General features: G+C 37.8%; 3 protein-coding genes across 8 annotated transcripts; 2 read left to right on the top strand and 1 right to left on the bottom strand.

Annotated features, from left to right (window-relative positions):
• Positions 1 to 360: 360 nt before the first annotated feature.
• LOC140768840 (uncharacterized) lies at positions 361 to 3,165 on the top strand. Of its 2 annotated transcripts, none has more exons than XM_073109272.1 (3): positions 361 to 622; positions 1,066 to 1,355; positions 2,548 to 3,165. In XM_073109272.1, exons 1-3 carry the CDS (start codon positions 512 to 514, stop codon positions 3,083 to 3,085), a joined length of 939 nt encoding a protein of 312 aa, XP_072965373.1. In that variant the 5' UTR covers positions 361 to 511; the 3' UTR covers positions 3,086 to 3,165. The 2 variants fall into 2 exon arrangements, with proteins under 2 accessions (XP_072965373.1, XP_072965374.1); XM_073109273.1 differs by having other exon boundaries at positions 462 to 622; positions 1,055 to 1,355.
• A 4,088-nt stretch (positions 3,166 to 7,253) lies between these two features.
• On the top strand, positions 7,254 to 10,132 carry LOC140768383 (patellin-3-like). Its single transcript, XM_073108639.1, has 4 exons — positions 7,254 to 8,744; positions 9,109 to 9,233; positions 9,335 to 9,476; positions 9,592 to 10,132. The coding sequence occupies exons 1-4, from the start codon at positions 7,422 to 7,424 to the stop codon at positions 9,850 to 9,852; spliced, it is 1,851 nt and encodes a 616-aa protein (XP_072964740.1). The 5' UTR covers positions 7,254 to 7,421; the 3' UTR covers positions 9,853 to 10,132.
• A 1,489-nt stretch (positions 10,133 to 11,621) lies between these two features.
• On the bottom strand, positions 11,622 to 19,165 carry LOC140768681 (uncharacterized). Of its 5 annotated transcripts, XR_012105797.1 has the most exons (9): positions 18,723 to 19,165; positions 18,472 to 18,633; positions 17,613 to 17,847; positions 16,028 to 16,250; positions 15,763 to 15,879; positions 14,884 to 15,007; positions 14,660 to 14,800; positions 14,493 to 14,571; positions 11,622 to 11,809 (listed from the first exon to the last, which is right to left on the bottom strand). XR_012105797.1 is itself a non-coding variant. In XM_073109044.1 (6 exons), exons 1-6 carry the CDS (start codon positions 19,032 to 19,034, stop codon positions 14,797 to 14,799), a joined length of 1,053 nt encoding a protein of 350 aa, XP_072965145.1. In that variant the 5' UTR covers positions 19,035 to 19,165; the 3' UTR covers positions 14,477 to 14,796. The 5 variants fall into 5 exon arrangements, 1 of the variants encoding a protein (XP_072965145.1); XR_012105798.1 differs by lacking the exon at positions 11,622 to 11,809 and having other exon boundaries at positions 14,477 to 14,571; XR_012105796.1 differs by lacking the exon at positions 11,622 to 11,809 and having other exon boundaries at positions 14,477 to 14,800.
• Between the last annotated feature and the right edge of the window lie 743 nt (positions 19,166 to 19,908).

The raw sequence follows: 19,908 nt of genomic DNA, 5'->3' as shown, positions 1-19,908 counted from the left end.
AACTTAAAAACGAAATTATGTGTGTTTTGCCATCTCAAACAGAGCTATTAATCAGCACAACTACTTCTAAGTATACAAATTTAAAATTTTGCATAGAATATTGCATGTCTTAAGTGAGAAAAATCGCTCAAAACAATGAAACATAGCTAGTTTCATATTTTAAGTTTCTAAGTAAATTAGATGAATAAGAAGGATTAGTGATATATTGAAAATAGTCAAAAACCTAGAAAAATAAGTAAATAAGAAATTCTATACGAAAATATATAATAATGCGGAGTCTCCTAGAGAAATGACATCCGTGTGCTAACTTTGTTGGACGGACCTCCCTACTCGTGTCGTGAAACGCGAGTGATCAGAATCCACGAACGGATCTTTTTGGATATTATTCTCTTCTCCCTCCCAAATATCCAAGTAAACTGGAGGCTTAGATTTGGCGACTCCCGAGAAGGCCTTCTCCCACTCTCTCCTCCCTCCCACAAATCCTCGCCTCGCCACTTCTCCACCTCCACCGATGGCCACCGCCACCGCCACCGCCTCCGCCTTCGCTCTCCTCCCCTTCTCTCGCCGCCCGACCAATCCCCGGCGACGCTTTAATGCCCGACCTTATGACTTATCCTCCTCTGTAAGCAAAAAGTTTCTCATGGATTATTTGGGTTTTTTCTTGTTCATTCTTATTGCGGTTGGTTCTTTGTCCCAAGCGCTCTTCTTGATTATTGGCGAGTTCCAGATTTTGATCGAGAAGTAGTGCGTAGACATGTATAAGCGGGTCGTTCTTGGCAAATATGCTTTAATCTCGATCTTCTCGTGTAGAAAGAAGCAAACTTTAGAACGTATATTGTTTCCAATAATGTGCTCGCCAAGTTTGTTTATGCTTGTGAACTGCTTATCGGGAGAATATAGATGTCCCTAATTAGGAATGGATGTGTCTTTTGACTTCTAAAATTGCTTTCCTGAACCAAGTTTTTTCCTTTTTCCCTTTTTCGTGTAAGAGTAGGATGTAATATGTGATATACTAGGATAAAGACTATTCATCTTCTGACTGTAACAATTTCAGTTTCGGTCCAGCGGATATGCGACTCGTATCATCGCCGACAGCGATGGCCAAGTATGAAACCAATTGGCAAAGTAATTTGCAGTCAAGTGAAATTAGTGGATGGTGTCGATGACGAAGCTTGTGAGCTAGTCAATGGAGTAGATTTAATGATAGGGGAGGGTGAGGACAGCATCCACGCCTACCTTCTGAAGGCAGTCAAGAACAACAATGGGACTGGCGTGCTGCTTTTGTCTGATATATTTGGTTTTGAAGATTCATCCACGCGAGATTTTGCGTATCGAGTTGCTTGCAATGGTTACAAGTGTGTTTTCCAGTTCCTCATTCATTTGCAATTTTGCATTAACTGTTTCTTGTTTATTTTCATCTCAATCTCTTAATATATCCGCATGTTACTGTAGAAGCTGAAGTTTAGGCCTCTTTATCATCAGTTGATCCTTTTCCTGATGTTGTCATATCTAGAGAGAAGAACGCTTTGAAGGTGCAAACTCTCTAACAAAGAGTTTAGAGATGCTGACTATACATAAGTGTTCCTCTAAATAGATATATAAATAAGTTTTTAGTTATTGATACATATATAAATGATAGATGCAAGTAGAACAAATGCTTACTTACAAATTAGACAATATGTTGTTTCTGTTACTGATTAAGATGACCAAACATTTCATACCTTTTAGTTACTGAAGCAATTGAGCTGTGAGTGTAAACTAAGGAGGAAGATGCCAAAATGCTTCTTTTTCGCTGTTTCATCATTGTGTGGCAGAAGCAATCAAATAAAGCTGTCTTTTCTACTTATGAGTAACAAGTTGCCATACTTGTAGCACACATTAGTCATATTTGGACTGCTTTTGCTGATGTTCAACTAGGTGTATGTAGGAAGTGATCAGTTGCATGACTCCAAAAGGAGCTAATTTTTATGACACTTTTACTAATGTAAGCAAAATCAATCTACAAATTGTTGGGGACTATCATGCTTTATCATGTTAACTGCAAGTGGCATCACTCAAAAACCACTAAAACCGAGGGTGAGAGTCCACATGACATAATTAGTTCATGCCAAAGGAAAATCATTCAGTAAAGAAGGCAGGTTAAGTACGACTGTAATTCTATTGGAAATTATTTAATTAATGTACTATCTCTCCACAAGGACACATTGTATACTTGTTCTTATGATATCAATTTTTTGCTGATCAATCTATGAAAGTTTGTATGCTCAACTGAAGGTTTGAGACTTAGTTTTGCTTGGATTCCTTTTTCCCTTTTGAGGGAGGGGAAGTTTATGAAGGTTCCCTTGCAGGATTTTTTTTGTTCTTATACAGTACCTTTCTCATATATTTTCCCAATCTACCTACCAGCCATATTCATTTGGAAGTTTTGCAATGAGTTAGAAGGATAAGTAAATATGATGAATCCTATTTTTAGCTTCTCAATATATCATTGTAAATTCTTGTACGTGTGGATGCAATGTTCCACACTTCTGGTTGTTATATTTGCAGTGTTCTGGTGCCTGACTTGTTTCATGGGAATCCTTGGAAGAAAGGCCAACCTAGAGCTGAATTTGACCATTGGCTTACGAGGCAGAACACAGAAAGGGTGGCCAAAGACATTCACATGTCGGCTAAGTGGTTGATGGATGAATTTGCAGCAGCCAACATATCAAAGAAGCTCGGCATCATCGGATTCTGTTTTGGTGGCAGACATCTAATAGAGACACTGGCTCATGATGACCAGAGTTATTTTGGCACTGGAATCTGCTTCTATGGGACAAGAATGGACCCTTCAATAGGGAATAAGATTAGAGTCCCTGTTTTGTTCGTTTCTGGGGATAATGACCCACTCTGCCCTGTCAGTATATTACAAGAAATGGAGAAGAACATTAAAGGTTCAAGGGTTGTCATCTATCAGGGAAGAGGGCATGGCTTCATTCATCGACCAGAATCTCAGGAAGAAGATGAAGATGCAGAGGATGCCTTTACCATCGTGAGAAATTGGCTGCATGACACGTTACTTGTAAATGATGAGCATGTATTATAGGGAATTAAGTATTCTTTCTCTTTTCATGCTTTCAGATGAAGCTACTCAGCTGTAATTGCATCAGATTGTCACTTCTTTAAGCTTTTCTGATCCCTGTATAGGAAGCTGAGTTGGTAGCGGGGTTGTTGCATTCTAAGGAAGCGGAGCTCAGTTGATTATTGTATCATATGCACCCAACCATTTGGAAATATACAAAAAGCTATGATATAAACTTGCTTTCCTTGAAAAGAACAGCATTGATGAAGATTCTTCCACCTGTTTTTTGATTTTTTATATCACATGCTGTAAGGTTGGTGGCAATGGATGAAAAACCTGCCCTTGATGTTTGGCTGTCAACAGAAAAGAAAGAGCTTCCACTACAACTGTCACCATTACTTAATTCTACAAGCTGCCCTATATGCAGACATGATCTGTTTTACTATAATTTCTTTTCTATTTCAGAAGCAGAAGAAGAACCCTTCTGATTCAAAAACGAAAAAAATTCCTCAATATCTATTTGGCACTAGTCCAATGTTCTTGATTCTGTCCTCCAGCCTTGAAGGGAATGTGGTTAATCTTGACACCACTCTTGTTGATCCTTAGAAGGTTCTTTCCAACCACAGTCTAATTTCAAATATCTTCATAAATTTATTCTTCCTCATTGAACCTTGATGAAATCCAATGAGACATTGGCCCCTGCCAGCTCTGCAACCATCACCAAACCCATAATAACAAACAAAATGGGGGAACATCTTAGCTGCAATGAATCATATACTTATATAGATTTGTACCATATGTGGTAGGATAGTAAAAGTTGGAGCCAGGTCCTACAAAATTTTATGGGCCCTGTTGGAGGTTCCAAAAATGAGATGGCTTTGTGGAGAGGCATCTGTTGTCCTGAAGTAATTGTCTTGTGGACTTGGATGTTCCTTTCCATCATCTGTTGTCATTTTAACTTTTTATGATTAAGGTTGGTGTAGTTATCTTGATTAATATTTGCATGTAGTTTATTTTTATTCCATTGGATAATTTTAATATCAACTCAGTGTGCTGGATTCCAATACAAATCCAACTTGGGACAGCTGGGAATACCTTCCAAATGCTAGCTTCCATTATTGTCAGTTTCATTGTTAATTTAAATCCTAAATGTTTCAGGACAACACTCAATCATTGTTCCTAACAACTTTACCAATGGAGATATAAACTATGCTGGAATGGTGAGCTATGCACCACCAAACATTATTCCTAGCTTACCTAAGTTTGAGAAGAGAAAACTTATACAGGTAAAGATGGGTTTGATCAGGATTATGTTTAATTTAGATGGATGGCCAAGTTGCACACTGGATTGCAAAGTTTTCAATTGGATTTTTAATTTTTTGCTATCAACTCATGCAACAACCTAGATATTCCTTTGTACTTTTAGTGGTAGTTTATAAGGTTTGTTGAACAAGTATTGAACAGAATGGTCACCAATTTGAGAAGCATGATAGATATTTAGGCAAATTACATTTTATCCTTGTGCTTTGGCCTGCTTATATCTTACACCCCCTGTATCTCAAATGTAAATACTTAGCTCCTTTTGTGGTCTATACCAATTTACAAATACTAGAGACCAAACTACTCCTACTATAATTAACACTAACATTACCAAAATTATTCTTATCATCATCATCAAATTAGACAGTATTTAATTTCTATGAGGATAATTAAGTTTTTTCACATCCTCGTTACCAGTTGACTAACGAATTAAAACTTGATTTGCACCGCATAGGAGAAAAAATATACAAAGATAAGTTAAAATCGAACCAAACCACGTAAGAGTAAACGATAACTAATTCACCATAGATACTTATCATGTTTAGCTTCTTTTATCAAAAAAAAAAAAAAAAATCCTTTTCAGACAAAGTGTATAGAAGAAGAAAATCTTGCATGCTAAGAAAAATTATTATTATTATTATTATTATTTCAGAAGAAGCTCATATGAAGCACTATTCAGACATAAATAACATACAAACAGAAAAGAGTGCAGCAGGAGAATCAAAAACATTCAGCACATGGCATTTCAGGAGTGATGCCTCAATGAATTATTACTAGGATAGGGAACATGACATGTAATTTTTGGACCCATCTCTTTAATCCTGAGTTGCCCAAACCTGGTTGGCCTTTCCATGATTAAGACATGAGTTTGGCATTACATTTCCTTCTCTCTTCAGTAGACTTCTTGATTCTGATATATTTCAGCTATTGTATCTGTGATTGATTATTCACCTCAGCAAGGATGAAATGGAGCTATCCAAAACTTGAGTCAGAGAGAGAGAGACAGAGAGGTTAAAAAAAAACAACCAAGTTAAGTAAAAATATATTTCTCACTAGAAACTTTATTCCTATTACTTAAAGAGTGTTTGATTACTAGTTGCAGAAAAAAATAACTTTATTATCTACCGAAAGTAGTTTCACTTCTTTATTTTGACTTCCTTTCTTGAGATAATATAGTCATTTCAGTTAAGCCAGTCATTTTATTGAGCTCCCAATAGCCAAACACATTCTTAATAGAACTAGCATCCTGATTATTTATCCTACTCACTATTGAGAGCCATTAATTTTAGTGGTAAGTATGCCTACCTCCCATAAATTATTGTCAATTTTATATAAATTCTATCATTTTCAGTGACACTTAGATACCCTAAACTATGTAAAAAAAACTCTTAAATGTCTCTTCCATTAATTATCCATTTGAATTTGTTTAGTTAAAAAAATCATGTGACTAATTTTAAAAATATTGAGAATCATTTTATTCTTATTTAAATAAAATTAGAGAGAAATTGAGGATTAAATGATCAAATAATATTTTTCCAAAGTATGGAAAATGTCGAGGGGTCAAAATGCTACAATAAATAAATAAAAGTGTCTATAAAAACTGGACAACAGCATAAGAAATTAAGCTATAATGATCTCTTAATTTTATAGAGATAAACTAGAACCTATGCATAACAAAATTTTAACAGTATTAACTAAGTAGCCGCTATAGCTCAACGGTCGAGTTAATATTTATTAAATATTTAAGAAATTGCTAGCCAATAGTACTCCTGGTAAATAAAATAATAATAATATTTAAGATAAAAAAACTGCTATAATTTGGTAAATGAAATAGGAAAGAGAACTCCTACAGCTATTCCAAAGTAATACATCAGATTAGGGAGCCAAATCTAGTCATTTTCCCTGTAGAGATTGCATCTTTAATGCTCTAATTATCCAATTCCATAAAAGTAATGTCCAAAATTTGTTAAACCAAATCCAATCCCATTTCAACCCAACATCAATTCAAATTTGATAAGATAAGAACAAAGTCAAATAAATTATTGGAATTGTGGTGTTTAATTGGGTCCAATCCAATGCCAACTTTATCCTACCCCACCCATCTATTCCACTCTTGCAAAGTTATCAGCTCTAATAGCTCCAATATTACATGACAAGCATTATTATTCCACCACCCCTAAGTATGTGAAATATTATTTAATAGTATCAAGCATGAAGCCACGTCCATTTACTAAACCAAGTCCAGCAAATTAGGATTAATAGATTTATTATCTTTTTAGTTTTTAGGATTAATAAAAGATTAATACTCTTTTGTGTCTCAATTTTGCATGACCCACGTCCATTCATATTTTTTTTTAGTGATAATTATATTTAGACCCTTTTTTATGGCATATTTATTATTATAACTATGTAAAATATTTGAAATATCCTTTTGTGATATTTGTTAGTGATCAGTTTTAGGTGCCTAGAAAATAGGAACAATATTTGCCCTTATTTTATAAAAGAAAAGGGAAAAAGAGAGAGAGAAAAAACGATCTAATATAAAATGAATAATAAATTGAGGGATCTAAATGTAATTGACCCATTTTTTAGTTTAATGTGGCAGAATAATATCGTATTGTTGAGACTTGAGAGAGAGAAGATTCTGCCATGGTAAATTCAGGAAAAAGAAGGGGATAAATGGAAAATAACAAAGCACACAGATTACAGAAGGACCGAAATAGAAATTTCCTGACATATTAAGAACAAAAGTTACAAGACTCTTTTTGCAAATTTCCTCTCTATCTCCTGGTTATCTCAAATGGGCCCCTCGTTGAGCAAAACGAAGCTGGCTATGCCACCCTGCCAGCTCCTCTCTCTCTCTCTCTCTCTCTCTCTCTCTCCTTTTTAACTCCCTCTCACTCTCTCTCTCTTCCTCTGCTCACCATCTCTTGCTTCCAAACCCTAACCCCTTCTCGTTCTCTCTCTAAAATTCTATTCTTCTCCTTCTTCTTCTTAGTCTTGTTACAAGATTCCTTCTCTCTTTAGAATTCTCAACACCATGGCCGAGGAAACGAAGCCCACGTCGTCCGAGGAGGTCGTCGTAGCCGAGGCGGTCGCGCCACCACCGGAAGAGAAGTCGGTCACGGAGACTCCGGCTCCGGCTCCGGCTCCGACTCCGGTGGAGGAGCCCGCAAAGGAAGAGGCAGCGGCGGCTGAGGAGGAGAAGAAGCTTGAGGCGGAGGTGGCGGCGGAGGAATCTGCCGTCGCCGGGGAAGACGCTGCGATACCGCAGTCCGTGTCGTTTAAGGAGGAGAGCAACCTTGTTTCCGATCTCGATGATCCCGAGAAGAAAGCTCTCGACGAGCTCAAGCAGCTTGTCCTCGCCGCCATCGCCAACAACGAGTTTGTCCCTCCGCCACCACCACCGCCGCCTCCTCCGGCCACTGCTCCGGCGGAGGAAGAAGCCAAGCCCGAGGAACCCAAAAAGGAGGAGGCGGCTCCCAAGCCGGCGGAATCCGAGGAACCCAAAAGCGAGGAGACCACGAAGCCGGCGGAGCCGGAAGAACCCAAGACCGAGGAGACCACCAAGGAGGTGCCTTTGGAGGAATCCGCGCCTACTCCGCCGCCTACGGGGGAAGTGAAGGTCGTCGTGGTCGAGGTGGTGTCCCCCAAGAAGGAATCCGAGGAACCCAAGTCCGAGGAGCCTCCGAAGGCTGAGCCTTTGGAGGAGAAGGCCGTCGTGGTCGACGAGGACGGCGCCAAGACTGTCGAAGCCATCGAAGAAACCGTCATCGCTGTGTCCGCCTCCACTTCAACCGAGGCAGCACCAGAGGCAGCACCAGAGGCGGAGACTACGGCACCACCTCCGCCTCCGGAGGAGGTCTTAATCTGGGGAATTCCACTCGTCGGCGACGAGAGGAGCGACACCATTCTGCTCAAATTCCTCCGCGCCCGCGACTTCAAGGTGAAGGACGCCATGGCCATGATCAAGAACGCCGTCATCTGGCGTAAGCAATTCGGGATCGACGCGCTCCTCGAGGAGGATCTCGGCTTCCCGGAGATGGACAAGGTGGTGTTCACCCACGGCGTCGACCAGGAAGGCCACCCCGTGTGCTACAACGTCTACGGTGAGTTCCAAAACAAGGAGCTTTATGACAAGGCATTTGGAGATGAGGAGAAGAGGCAGAGGTTTCTCAAGTGGCGGATTCAGTACTTAGAGAAGGGGATTAGGAGCCAATTGGACTTCTCCCCTGGTGGTGTCTCCTCCATGGTTCAGGTGACTGATCTCAAGAACTCGCCAAGTCTCGGCAAGCATCGGCAGGTCACAAAGCAGGCGCTTACGCTGCTGCAGGATAATTATCCCGAGTTCATCGCCAAGAAGGTATCAATTATAATTTTATGATTAATTCCTCCTCCTCGTTCTGTTTCAATTGGGCTTTTCATGGATGACAATTTTGCTGCTTGATGATATGCTTTCTTCCTTGTTGAAGTATTTATCATCTGACAATTAACTTTTTGGTTGGGAATTTTATTGTTTTCAGGGGTGATAAATTTTCTTTTCGTGGCTTTCTCGACCTCAATTTGCTCTACTGGATGTTACCTTTACTTTAAACTTTGTCCCGCTCCTACTTTAAACTTTAGTCCGTTTCAGTTTACGTATTCTTATCACTCTTATTTGCTTTTGTAGTTAAATTAGTTGTCTGTATTGATGGTCAGTTGGTGATTTCTTAATTGGATCTTGGTAGGTGTTCATCAATGTCCCATGGTGGTACCTGGCTGTCAATAGGATGATGAGCACATTCTTGACTCAGAGGACCAAGAGCAAATTCGTTCTCGCCGGCCCATCCAAGTCCGCAGAGACCCTCTTCAAGTATGTAGTGATCTTTTCATCACTCGTCTCTTTTAAGAGTCATGCAACCACGCTCGATTCATATGCTCATCTTCTTATCTCTCCTTTGTTTCATGAATAAGATACATAGCACCAGCGCAAGTTCCTGTTCAGTTTGGAGGTCTTGGCAAGGAGAATGACCCAGATTTCACCACCTCTGATGCAGTTACTGAAGTCACCATTAAGCCATCATCCAAGCAAAGCATTGATGTTTCTGTTACTGAGGTCAGTACTCTTATGCTATTAGTGCCCCACATCTGAAACCTTGGAACAATTTAAGTTTGATCATTTTTAGAGGTTGTACTGATAAATTTGTGGATATGGATGGTATCTTGGGTAGAACTCCACTCTTGTCTGGGAGCTCCGCGTTTTGGGTTGGGATGTGAGCTACGGCGCGGAGTTTGTGCCGAGCGCCGAGGACGGGTACACCGTGATCGTGCAGAAGGCAAGGAAGTTGGTCGCCACCGACGAGCCCGTGGTGAAGGCCACCTTCAAGGTCGGGGAGCCCGGAAAGGTGGTCCTCACCGTCGACAACCTCACCTCCAAGAAGAAGAAGCTCCTTTACAGAACCAAGGTTAAGAGCTCTACTGAATCTATTTGAGGAGGAGATAAAAAAAGGAGGACAAAGAGAAAGCAAGCTTTAAGGCACAATTTCTTTCTTTTGTGTTTGTTATTTAATGGGTTTGTTTGTTTTTGGCTAATTTATATTTGTTGGAGTAAACATAGTTGGTTTGTGAGATAGTTTGCAAGACCTGGTCTCTTTGAGGTGAGAATGTGGGGGCTTAAACACGAGATTATTCTTTTTCTTCTCCCTCTGTATATTCTGCTATACATTGAACTCCATGGATTCTCTTATCAATGTTGTTTTGCATCTTTACCAATATTATTTTCCCTAGAAAAAAAGCATCTTCCTCACTTGTTCTTATGTGCCGCCTCCCTGTATCCTTGTCTGTCCTTGCTCTCCTGATGCCTTCCAACACCATTTTTTTTGTTTGTTGGTGGTAGTAGCATGGGGGTGATTGAGCTCAAATTTCTCTCAGTTTCTTTCCCATTTCTAGTTCCAGGCCATGGCAACTTGGAGATGGGAACATAGCAACCTGTAGATTTCCTAGCCACCTTTGTTTTGTTGGTTGTCATAAATGATGTCTGGCATAGAGAGTAGGGCAATGGAAAACTATGTTAGAGGTGGAGAGGACAAAGGAGGAAGACAAAGTCAGAGACACTGTCAGGGCTCTGACCACCCCCCCTCCTCTTCCTGCAGATGAATCCTATGTTACCGATACTTAATGATGGACATAAACAAAGCGTGGGAATCCTCCTTTATTCCTATGATAACACCAGTCAGCCTCTTGCTCTGAGGCGTGATTGTGTGATTAATAAAATAAATGCCCTATTGCATTACAACCCCCTCTCCCTCTCTCGCTCTAATTCTAGATTCGACTTCAGAATTAAATATATTAAAAGAAGAAGAAGAAGAAGAAGAAGAAGCAGAGAGATTAATTATAATAAATGAAACCGACCATCTTTCTCTTTCTCTCTGTCTTTCTCCTCTCTTCTCTTCTGTCCAATGTATTGGTTGTAGCATTGATTCCAAACAAACAACAGCGGTCGTTTTACAGTCAGGCCATGTGCACTTCAGTCCCAAGCATTAAATATTGCAATCTCTACTTGGTTGGAAACTAACCATACCTTCCAATTTCAATGCCAATGGTCTGCCACCCTGGTGCTTCTCATCTCTGTCCAAAGATTTGGCAGGAGACCCATTCCCCCCCTCTCCTCATCATAACACACACACACACACACGCTCTTGCATGCTTGAGTATTTCTTGGTCATAATAAACTTCTGGATCCAAGGCCTAAAGAGAGAGAGAGAGAAAGCAAAAATAAAAATAATAAAAAAGAGAAGATTAGCTCTTAACTTCATTGCTAAACATAATTAAGTTCAGAATTTGCAGAAGTAATATGTGCAGAATTTTTTTGTCATCAGTCATGTTCAAGAAGTACTTCGCCACCCTTATGCCCACCAACCCACTTGGCACCACATTTTCACATAATAGGACTGGGTTGGCAGAGAAAGAGAGATGTGAGGTGGTGGTCTTATAACAAGTGGATTTAAACAGGGTATGATATATTTTATTTCTTCTTTCTTTGTTAAATAAACTCTAGCATTAATTAGGCAAAAAAGAAGAAGAAGCATTGTATTAATCAAGATAATGTCCTAGTGGAAAAGCATGTGTCATATAAAGTTGATATCACCTAATTTTGACCTCACTTAATCTGTAAGCTCTAATCAATCAAAAATAAACTTTTAATTAATTACTCTTCAGAGCTGTGTACTCAGATTTTGGGAAACAGCTCCCAGTTTTGCTTTCTGAGTCAAAATACCCTGGTCAGCAGCCAGGTCATGTCATCTTGGGGTCACAAAGTTTAAAGCTGAAAGCCTGCAGATGAGAAATTTCTCCCTTTGCTTTCTTGGTGGCAACTGGCAAGGCATTATTAGTCCTTTTTCGCAAACCCCAGTTAGACTCTTCCTTCTTATCACTGCTGCTCATATAAAGCTGAGAAGAACAAGTAAACATTAGACAAACCAAATGGCTTCTCCTATTAATGAACAGAATTTTGATCAAGTCTGGCACATATCAGTTAGGAAAAAAATTGGTAGAAATGCTCAATTAGTTTTCAAGCCCACATCTTTAGGTGTACATCTTGAGTAGTATAGTAGTGGCCAAGACTAGAGGCTTAGAATTTGAGATCCAACTGGCAGAAGTTAGAAAGAAAAGTGTGGCCCTACTCCTCCTTTCAGGTTGGCTCTCTTTCTCTATAACCAAGGTAGAATAAAACTCATATTTATTTATACCAACCTCAGCCTTTCAACTCTTTTATTAAGAAAAAGAAAAGTTATACAACATTGATAGAGAGTGATAGGGATGAATCATTGGCTTATGGAGGTTTATTAAGTCAGAAGAAGAACCATAATGATGGAATTATATGCTCTCCATGTGCCCAGTTTTTTTTTTTCTCTCTAAGTTCTAATATTTTATTGGCATGCATTCCCTTTTATGAGATCGAGCACTGGAAATGGCATTCAGCACTTATGATTAATCAGGCAGACTAAATAGAAATATAGAGCTTGTTACAGAGTAGTTACTTCACTTGGAGAACATTTCCATGGTAGAAATTTCTCTTGCATAATAGATAACTCAGTGCTAGTCAGGCTAATTTTTTATTTTTATTTTTTCGTTTTAGACTTTTCAAAATTGTACTACATGATAGGAATCCCTCAAATCTATCCAATCCCCAAGTTTTTTTTAGCCCCCAGTCCCAATCCAAGAAATTATGGAGGTGACAAAATGGGAGAAAGGCGACAGATTTGACTTGTTACACTAGATTAACATTGCTGACTTGTGTGGGTGGATTAGTGACTAAAGTCAACAAGATAGAATTATAGAGAAGCATCTAATCTAATAATCTCTTAAGTAGATAGAGATTACTGTATCAAACTTAAATATTCTAATGTCATATTAAATTAATCACTAGTAAGTAATAGACCAATAATATATATCATACTTTTAATGCGTTCCATTATGAGCCGTCCTTCGTACCATAAAAATTTAAACTCATTACTTCCAGAAAATCTAATTCTGATACCATATTAGATAAACAGTTAGGTAATAAATCAATATATATCACTCCCTTTTAAGGTCTTAATCTTCATTATTTCAAATGAATAGAAGTAGGTGGAATATAATTAGAAGCAGATAAGAGGTAGTACTAATGTACTTTGTTATATAAATTTGTAAGCATCATCATCAATGACCTCTAGGTTCTAATTCTATTCTTTGGGGTGGAGCACGCCCCTTGTTTCCTTTGGCTCTTAGTAAAGAGGAGTTTTTGGAAGTGGGCAAGTACAAAAGCCTCCCCTGGATTCACGCCTTGGTTTCTGAGATGCTCCTTCTAGATTGCTAACATGCATATTCCTCTGCTTTTGTCTACTTGGTAAGTTGTTGTCTTTTTTGGGAGAAACTCAAAGAGGTTGATAGAGATTGATCAACAAGTGGAAAAGATTTATAGGCCTCACTTGTGTTCGCTTAATATTGTCTTTTTAATGGTCAATCCTGCTACATCATGTTTGTCACTTAGGACTTAATACCTTGTTTCGTTTGTTGTGATGTCTTATTTATGAAATCAAGTGTCGAATTTGTGTCAAAAGAATTATCGCTCTACTCCGCCTCTCAATTTGTACATCAAACCGGACTCAATAAATGATTGAATGAAATCATTGCTTATGAGATTTTCCTAAAGAAAAAAAAATGTCAATCTCAAACAGGGCATTACTGTAGCCTAATAATCGAATACTACTATCAACGACAGACTATCAGTTAAAATATTATCATGAATATTGCGATTGATATTTAATATATTTTTCACTAGAGCACTATATGTGTGTGGGTCAAATACTTTCATAAACGTTGAGATTAATATTAAGTGAATTTTTCACCGAAACATTATATGTGCACGCCTTATACCATTATAGCTTATTTTTTAGAAAAGTTGGCCTATTTATTCAACCTATTATTAAAGAGTTCTATCCATTTTATTTAGCCTAATATTACAGTAAGGACTCTCGGTATATTAGAAACAAAAAAAAAAAAAAAAAAATCAATCTCAAGCGTTGTATAGCTTTACAACTGCAATATATAAAACTTTTGTCAAAGAAATGAAAGGAAGATAGCCTATTGGGCCACCATTGGAAGTACACACATATATATACTTCAAAGCCCAAGATAGACCCCATATAAGGCACTAAAGGGAAACCTCATCGGACCAGCCTAAACTATGAAGTTTGCATATGATCATATTTCATTTCTTTTAATGAGATTCTGCATGACAATTAAAGATGTGAAGAAAAAAAAAAAAAATCAAAAGAAATATCTACTGTTAAATTGGTTTGAATATATTTTTTGTAGTATAAATGCTTATAATATGAGATGGAAGGGTGTAGATTTTACTCCTGGAGAATGGGCAATGGAGATATCCAGTATCAATGACTTTGATGCAAATAAATTGTGATGTGAATAACAGTTCATAATGTTACTGTATACTCATCCCTGGAAATTGTCTGAGTGCATATATTATATAAATATATCATTTTGATACTAGTAGTACTTTTTTTATTCAAGTCGCATTTGGAATATAAATGTGTAATCTGATAGAAACACTAGAACAGAAAGAAAAACTTACTTCCAAATTTGAAAATTTACACCTTGCTTGTCTGGGGAATATTATTTACAGCAGAAGCTCAATAGCTTTCAATGGAAAGCTGACATGAAAAGTTGGAACAAGTCACGTAGAGTACTTTGTACTTAGAACAGCACGTTGTCAAGCTTGAATATCAAGTATCACACTACCTTCGGGCTCACTGTTGGGCTGTTTTGATTGAAGAGATGATAGCAAGGAAAAAGCATGGCTTGCAGACATCCGACTTGCAGCTTTACTCGTTTAAGAATTTGGATGCTGAAACAAATTCTGCATAAATCTTCATTGTTCAACTGCATTGTACAATGAGTTTTGTTATTGCATGAATGATGCTATTTCAGTAAGATCAAGAAAGCTGGTAGTGGCAATCACTCACTATCGCTGCTGGTTATCTGAATGACACATTAGAGTAATGCTGTCAATAGTAGCTGCTTGTTGACCAACTTCAAAAAGAATGTGTTGGCTATAAAATTCTAGTCTTGACAAATCTTCGTCTTGATCTAGCAGTACAAATATCAGATTTTATTCAAACTATGTTGAATCTCATTATATTTGGTAACTTTAAAGATTCAATAACTCTTTAAGGAAACCAATAGGCAAGCAATAATTATTCTCACATGATTCTGCAAAATTATTTCAAATTAGACAATTAATAATAAACGAGTTACATAGAAATATGATCCAAATCTGAATAAAGCAGATATGCATCTTGATGTCCCTGTCCATGTAATAAATGGAGTGTACTTGGTTTTAATTAGTGATGATCTGAATGGATTAAAACTTGGAGCTGATCAGCGTAGATATTTGGAACTTCAATGAATATATGATATATCTACTTAAAACCTAAAACAGATACCTATGTATAATTTCCATAGTTAGTTAGGAATTAAGAAGTAGACTTCCCTAAATTAAATTAAATAGATGAATGTGAAAATAAGGTACCATGCAAAAAGTGGAAAGTGGGTTTATCCTGGTTATCATAATTCTATTCATCCTAGAGAATAACCTGATGACAAGATTTGACGAGATGCCATGGTGTCAGAAAAAAAAAATGATTTGCAGTCAATTATTGTTGAGCTGTATTATGATAATCATAACTATCAGAAGGAATTAGGAAATCCCGATTTTGTAGTATATCATGAATCAAAACCATCTATATGTCGCAAAGGGGGAAAGATGAATATCAAGTTCTGACAAGACCTTCTAATCGACTCTGTTAGTATCTAAGAAAAGCAAACAGGAAGAAAAACCTCACCTGTTATCTAATTTCTGGTATTCACCCAACTTACTGATGAAGTTAGCCAAAACAACTGAATCATTACAAGTGTCCCTCTCAAATAACCATTCATCCTCAAGCTGAATATCTGCATCCCTGTACAAACAGCTAAAATATTATTTTAGCCACCACCTATGTGTGTGAGCGCATGGTATACTGTCAAATATATTCTTGTGTTAATTGTACTTCAAGAATGCATCTGAGTTAGATTCTATGAAACTAAGTATTACTGAGAGATCAGGACCTCCGTAGGCTAAGAACTTCATAATTTTTCCTCAAGTAATCAGCATACTTAGTGAGAGCATCCTGCGCATAGTCTTTGCCAACTGTTCTTATCGCAGCTGCATTGAGTAATTTTTCTAGAGAACCATGTTTCTTTAAGAGCTTTACAGCTGTCTTGCGACCAAATCCGGGAGCAAAGTGCTGAATTCCAGGAACACCATCAACTTCATCACCAAGGAAGCATCCTGCATCGATATAGCTTATAGTCAAAAGTTCTAGCAACAATTAGTGTACAGAAGCATAAAAATTACCATGGTGTTACTTTTTGATGGTGTTATATCATTAAAATACTAATACAATCTTCAAGTCCATCACAAATATAAAATTTTTACATTAGGTTGCCTAAGTTACTAAAGTGACTTTGCTCAAGTATAGATACTCTGACAAGGTTAATTTCAGATGTGCATAGAAAATAAAGCTAATCATAATGAACCAAGTAATTTTGAGAATTCAAGGGGAGTACATGATATGCTGAAATTTATTGCTAAGGTAAATGATATACAAAATCTAAAAACCTGGCATGACATATTGGCAACCTAAATATATCTAGCTCAGGTCTAACGGATACATAGGCCAAATCAAGAATCCAAGATATGCATGAAGAAGGTATCGTCAGGAGAGTTAAGAATAACAAAGAAAATCATGTTTTGGACATTATATATGATGGTTTCAATCTCTTGGATGTTTGATTTGTGTCATTATCACTGCCTTCTCATTTATGAGCACAAACACAAAATGAAATACAATCATGGAATCCATTAAAAATTGCTGATGAAAACTTTACGTTTAATTCAAAAGTTAGACAAAGCTCCTTTTCTGAAGGATAGCAATCTACCACCCATGGCTCATCAGGACCCCAAGTAAATCTTTAACATTAGTCAATTTGACAATGATGTATATCATCATTTCTAAATGTGAAAGGATCTAAAAACATTATGGAGGCAAGAAAGCAAAGAGCTCACATCAAACAACTATAGACAGTGTAGTGGTTATATCTCAAAAAGATCTCTGAGCCATCTAAAAAACAAATATAAAAAAAGAACGACATGGTATGCAACTATGCACCACTCGAGGATATAGTATGCAGCTCTATCTGCCAGCTAGTTTATTAGGTTTCCTAGAACGACCTCCTCTTGTTTGATTATCTTTATTCCTTTCATCAGGATTGTGCACTACTTTTTAGAGGGTTAATGTCAGCCTGTCAGGTTGATAGCAAATTCCTTTCAAAAGAAAGAAGGATTCTTTCACAATCCTTATCAAATTAGGGTTGTGCTCGCATTAATACTATTGGTGGACTTGGGGAAAAGTCTTGGACGAAAATGATTATAATGCTAATGATGGCATCTAGCATGAAGACTTGATACATTATTTTGCATCTGTTAAATCCCTGAAAACAAACATATACACCTAATGTTTTGGGCTGTGGGCACAGAATGAGCATGTCCAATACTTTTACCTGTTAAGGTTTAACTCCTTCTTGTAGAAACTAAAAACTTGCTGTGTCACAGATATAAACAAAGAAGACGCATGCAACAAAGTATACTCACGGAGGCTCAAATCAGCAGTTGGATCACACTTGTACTGTGCAAAGTAATGCCTCAAAGTGTAAAAAGACCAACGGCCAAACTCAGGAATGGGCATAACTATCTGGACATCTTCAGATATCAACTGCTTAAAATCTTTATCAGGAGAGCCAATTACAACTCGAAATCCTTTTTGCAAAACCTGGTCTGTTAGTGTAGCGACTACATCATCTGCCTCGTACCCATTAACTTTTAGAACCTGCATCGATTAATATCATATTTCTGTCAGTGAAAGACCTATATGTTGCATCACATAAACACAGGTTGTTCATAAGACTCACCTTTCCTTATAATTGCATCTTGGTTAACTTAATTATAAATATTTAGCAGAAACTGATTATAATTGGTACCAAACAAAGAAAAAACAGTATTAAAGAAAAGCAATTAGCAATTACTTTCTGGCTAGCTGTACAGACATCTGAACCAATGCAACGCAGAAAATACAATAAAAGTTTGTTTTATTTACATCTTTAAACTAGCAGAAAGCAAGGTGATTGGATAAGTTGGCTTAAGTTCATAAATGCATTAGGATGTAGAACAATAAATTCCCTAAGATTTCAGAATATGATATATAATTCACATACAATCGTCTATCCATAATGTAATCTCTTATTATTCTCTCAAATCATTTCAATCCTCACTGCTTTCCCAAAGAATAATATGTCTTTGTTATGCTAGATAGTAGCTATTTAAAATGTACTCATCATTCCAATAGGAACCGAAAGATAATTGAATATAAATGATTTGTGAAATCTTCCCAAATCTACCAAACGAAATAAATTTTAGTAATTGAGACGTTCCAACATGAGATCAAACAACTTACAGGAACATTACAACTCCGAAGAACATCCATCACTTGCATCTCAACAGAGTTCAACCCACCATTTGAACTGCTTCGACGACCTCCAGACTCCCTCCTCCTATGCGCTTTGTACGACGGCAACAGCCTCCTTCTATACTCGTTCCCCTCCTCCCCATCCAAAACCTACAATCAAACAAAAGCAATTAAGACACATCCGTCAAAATCCATTATTCTCGTAATTACAAGTTCCAATCGTTTAATCTGGGCCTTACGGCGATGACGGGGTCACGAAGACTGACTTGAGAGAAGAAGAGCTCGACCCAAGTGGCGAAAGATCGAAGGCTACGTTGTGCTCCATTGTAGCAGAGGGGATTCACGTCCAAGAAGAAGACCCTTGGTTTGGACTTAAGATGTTTGTCGAAATGCCTCAACGGAGATACCTCCGCACCACGCTCGGATTGCAGGGAGGAGGAAGAGAGAAGGCTCGCATGCGCGGGAAGGCGCGAAGGGAGGGATTTGACGCCCGCGGGAACGGCAGAGAGGGAATGCGGCGCGCCGCACGCGCCCACCGCCGAGAATGCCATCTCTTTTGATTTAAGTGGTGCCGTGGATTGTATTTGGATACCAACACGAGTCCAGGCACGATTTTTCCTACTAGTAAAACGGGTCGGACCTACAAGGATCCGTATCCGAGTGCTGAGTACTGTACTACTATACTTCGAAGGGTAAGCAGCTGGTATGACATAAATACTTTCGAGTAAAAATTTCTCCTTTGGTCATAGGTTATTACGCAAACTCCTTGTTCATGTGATTTCCGTGCTTATATGAGTTCACAAATCAAGTGTAAGGTGTCTCTTTTTTTATTGTCTTTGGTTATCGGTCGTCCCTTTGATTTCCTCTTGTTTGTTGTTCAGCAAATTACTCAGGCAGGTGGAGTTCCTAAAATTTGTGCCCTTTTCCAAATAATTCCTTAGGTTGCGATAAAAATTGTTGCTTTTCTCTTCCATTTTGTTGTTCTCGCTTGAGAATTTATTCACCGATAGAAGATCCAATTACATGTAGCTCACAGTTTGGAGTAATGCTTCTAGTTCTAGCTATGCTACTTGGCAAATGGACTGTTGAGATGGACATGATAATCTTCAGCCTTTAGATTTGGGGAATTTTTCTTGATCTTTTAGGCGAAAAACTAATTTATGTTATAGTCTATTTGTTTCTTAATTCTTTAGAAGTGTACTTTTATATTCTGTTTTGCCAATCTTTTCAGTCCAAGTTCTCTCTTACTGCTTTTTAATCGGATACTACTAACTGAAACATTTCGTTAGTATATCTAAACTCATTTCTTGGCCCTTGTTCACTTACTCATGGTGCTCTTTCTGAGAATAGAAACTGCTGTTGTATAACCGTTCATATTGATATATGTTATCAATGAGGTAAGTTAAATTTTTTTTTTTTCAGAAA

This window comes from Typha angustifolia, chromosome 10 (genome assembly GCF_048772165.1).
Source record: "Typha angustifolia cultivar Huaian chromosome 10, ASM4877216v1, whole genome shotgun sequence".
Lineage (NCBI taxonomy): Eukaryota > Viridiplantae > Streptophyta > Magnoliopsida > Poales > Typhaceae > Typha > Typha angustifolia.
Note: the sequence above shows the minus strand (reverse complement) of the source record. Positions and strands in the feature narration are given on the sequence as shown.

Excerpts from the sequence above, each read along its gene's own strand:
- LOC140768681 (XM_073109044.1), bottom strand. The coding sequence starts at position 19,034 with ATGGCATTCTCGGCGGTGGGCGCGTGCGGCGCGCCGCATTCCCTCTCT. Across the intron at positions 18,634-18,722 it reads TTCGTGACCCCGTCATCGCC|GTTTTGGATGGGGAGGAGGG; the intron begins GTAAGGCCCAGA and ends GTTTGATTGTAG. Across the intron at positions 16,251-17,612 it reads AACTGCTGATTTGAGCCTCC|GATGCTTCCTTGGTGATGAA; the intron begins GTGAGTATACTT and ends ATATCGATGCAG.
- LOC140768383 (XM_073108639.1), top strand. The coding sequence starts at position 7,422 with ATGGCCGAGGAAACGAAGCCCACGTCGTCCGAGGAGGTCGTCGTAGCC. Across the intron at positions 8,745-9,108 it reads CCGAGTTCATCGCCAAGAAG|GTGTTCATCAATGTCCCATG; the intron begins GTATCAATTATA and ends GGATCTTGGTAG. Across the intron at positions 9,234-9,334 it reads TCCGCAGAGACCCTCTTCAA|ATACATAGCACCAGCGCAAG; the intron begins GTATGTAGTGAT and ends TTCATGAATAAG.
- LOC140768840 (XM_073109272.1), top strand. The coding sequence starts at position 512 with ATGGCCACCGCCACCGCCACCGCCTCCGCCTTCGCTCTCCTCCCCTTC. Across the intron at positions 623-1,065 it reads CTTATGACTTATCCTCCTCT|CGGATATGCGACTCGTATCA; the intron begins GTAAGCAAAAAG and ends GTTTCGGTCCAG. Across the intron at positions 1,356-2,547 it reads GTTGCTTGCAATGGTTACAA|TGTTCTGGTGCCTGACTTGT; the intron begins GTGTGTTTTCCA and ends TTATATTTGCAG.